A 2192-nucleotide genomic window follows, 5' to 3' on the forward strand; every position below is an offset into this window, starting at 1 on the left:
TTGAATAAAATTCACCAGGAGAGTTTTCTTGACTATCATAACGAGTTCCGGTGGTTGGAGCTTAAAATAAATGAATTTGAAAATGTACGTGTCACTAAGGAGGACCGCCCTACTGTACCTGTTCTGGATCCACGTTCCCCAGCTCTTTGACCCCGTAGTGATGCATGAAGACGTCTGCCTGAGTCGCTCCAGAGCTTCCCTCCACAGCTTCTGGAAACAGATCCCGGACCTCCGCCGCCGTCCAGACGCAGAAAGCTCCCTCCCTCTTCTCCATCTTATCTGCCCCCCCCTCCTTCTTCTCCGGCCCCCCCGACGCCGGGACAGAGTCGGCATCCTCCGCACTGTAGAAACCTCCGGACTGTCCAGAGGAGACGGGAAGAGAAAGTTATCTATTATAATACAGTTTGCATTTTTCATTTAACTTCGCATATAAATAACTTTTTTAAGTTAAGCTTCTATCAATATATTCATTGTATTTTATCTTTAAGTGCACATTTTTATTTTAAATTCTTATGTTTATATAATTATTTTATTACATTTTATTGTATTTTTAGTGAATTCTTTTATTTAACTACTTACTAGTAATGGTTTATTTTCATTTTTTTTTACTTTTGGGGTTTATACACACATTTTATTGGACAGTTTTAATTCAACTTTTTTGAATAATTGTTGTCACTTTTTATATACATTTTTATTTAATTTCTTATGTTTATAAACATATTTTTATTCCATTTTATTTTATTGTTATTTTATTCTAAAATAGAGCAACTGTCACAAAACCTAATTTCCCCTGTTATATATAAATACTCCGATTCTAAATCTATTATTTAACTGCAAGGTGATTTAAGATTAATGTGTGATGGGACTTGTGAGTTAAGACCTGCAAATCTGATGGATCAATTAATCAATTAATCAATTAGCTCCTCTGAAGGCTGTGAGACCTGCATGTAAGTCACTGAAGCTTCACAGTGACAGGAATCAGTAAAAGTGTCTTTCAAAACCTGACTATCCAACATGTCTGCAGACGCTCTTTAAAAAAAGTCTACTTTTACACACACGCTGAGAACTGAAGGAGAGCTCCTGTAGCACTAGAGCTAACTCACACAGTCTGAAGTAAATCACCTCTAAAATGCTAATTCATTATAAATCTACAGGGGTTATCCTGAGTGTGTGGCCTGTTCGCTGCTCCTTAATCAAACAGGGGGTAAGGGGTTTGACCCACAGAGGAGAGGTCCCACCCCTTACACACACACTCACTGTACAGCCCTACACACTGACCTGTAGAAAGAGAGTAGCATAAAAAAGTAATACTCAGGTAAAGCATTGTCCCAGATGTGCTTGATTACAAGAACACACACACACACACACACACACACACACACACACACACACACACACACACACACACACACACACACACACACACACACACACACACACACACACACACACACACACACACACACACACACACACCAGCAGAGTTTATAAAGCTCAGTTTTTAATGACTACATTAACAGTAACCTTCACTGACAAGATAACACTTCCCTAACGTCCCTTTAATATATTTGTGAGGAAGCACCAACTCCGTCACACAAATGTATCCAAGCTTGACAAAGGAAAGTCAGTCTTTATTTCATTAAAAGAGTTAATTGAGGCCTTCTTGATTTATAAAAAAAGAGAGAAAACAATGTTTATTTCTCTGTTTACCTTGTTGCCTGTCATTCAGAGAAGTGCCCTGATTGGCTGAGTTGACTCGGACTCACCTTGTCACTCAGGTCTCTGGAGACGTACAGCAGAATGTCTTTAGCCACGTCGGCAAACAGCTGCTCACCTGAGACCTGGACAGGTAGACACACAGAACACACACCTGGTGAGAGACGTCCTTAAAGATACCATCGTGGGATTAAGAAGCAGGGACTTAAAGACTTCAAAGCAAATGCTTCATTCATTAAACACAAACTATAGGTGTGTGTGTGTGTGTGTGTGTGTGTGTGTGTGTGTGTGTGTGTGTGTGTGTGTGTGTGTGTGTGTGTGTGTGTGTGTGTGTGTGTGTGTGTGTGTGTGTGTGTGTGTGTGTGTGTGTGTGTGTGTGTGTGTGTGTGGCCTAGCATTAGCATCCTTGTAATTTTAGGGTGAAGACAGAGTTAGGGTGAGGCATGTGTTGGAGATATTTGTCTTGTCATATACAT

The 2192-nt window shown here is 40.1% G+C and overlaps 1 protein-coding gene across 1 annotated transcript; it reads right to left on the bottom strand.

Annotated features, from left to right (window-relative positions):
* Positions 1-118: 118 nt before the first annotated feature.
* Positions 119-1841, bottom strand: LOC104965940 (spermatogenesis-associated protein 20-like; the record flags this gene model as incomplete). Its single annotated transcript, XM_010795012.1, has 2 exons — positions 119-358; positions 1767-1841. Coding segments are annotated over 2 exons (315 nt in total), but the record flags the coding sequence as incomplete, so codon positions are not given.
* Positions 1842-2192: the final 351 nt, after the last annotated feature.

The sequence above is a fragment of the Notothenia coriiceps genome, unplaced genomic scaffold, assembly GCF_000735185.1.
Source record: "Notothenia coriiceps isolate Sejong01 unplaced genomic scaffold, NC01 NC01_scaffold00002133, whole genome shotgun sequence".
Taxonomy (NCBI): Eukaryota; Metazoa; Chordata; class Actinopteri; order Perciformes; family Nototheniidae; genus Notothenia; species Notothenia coriiceps.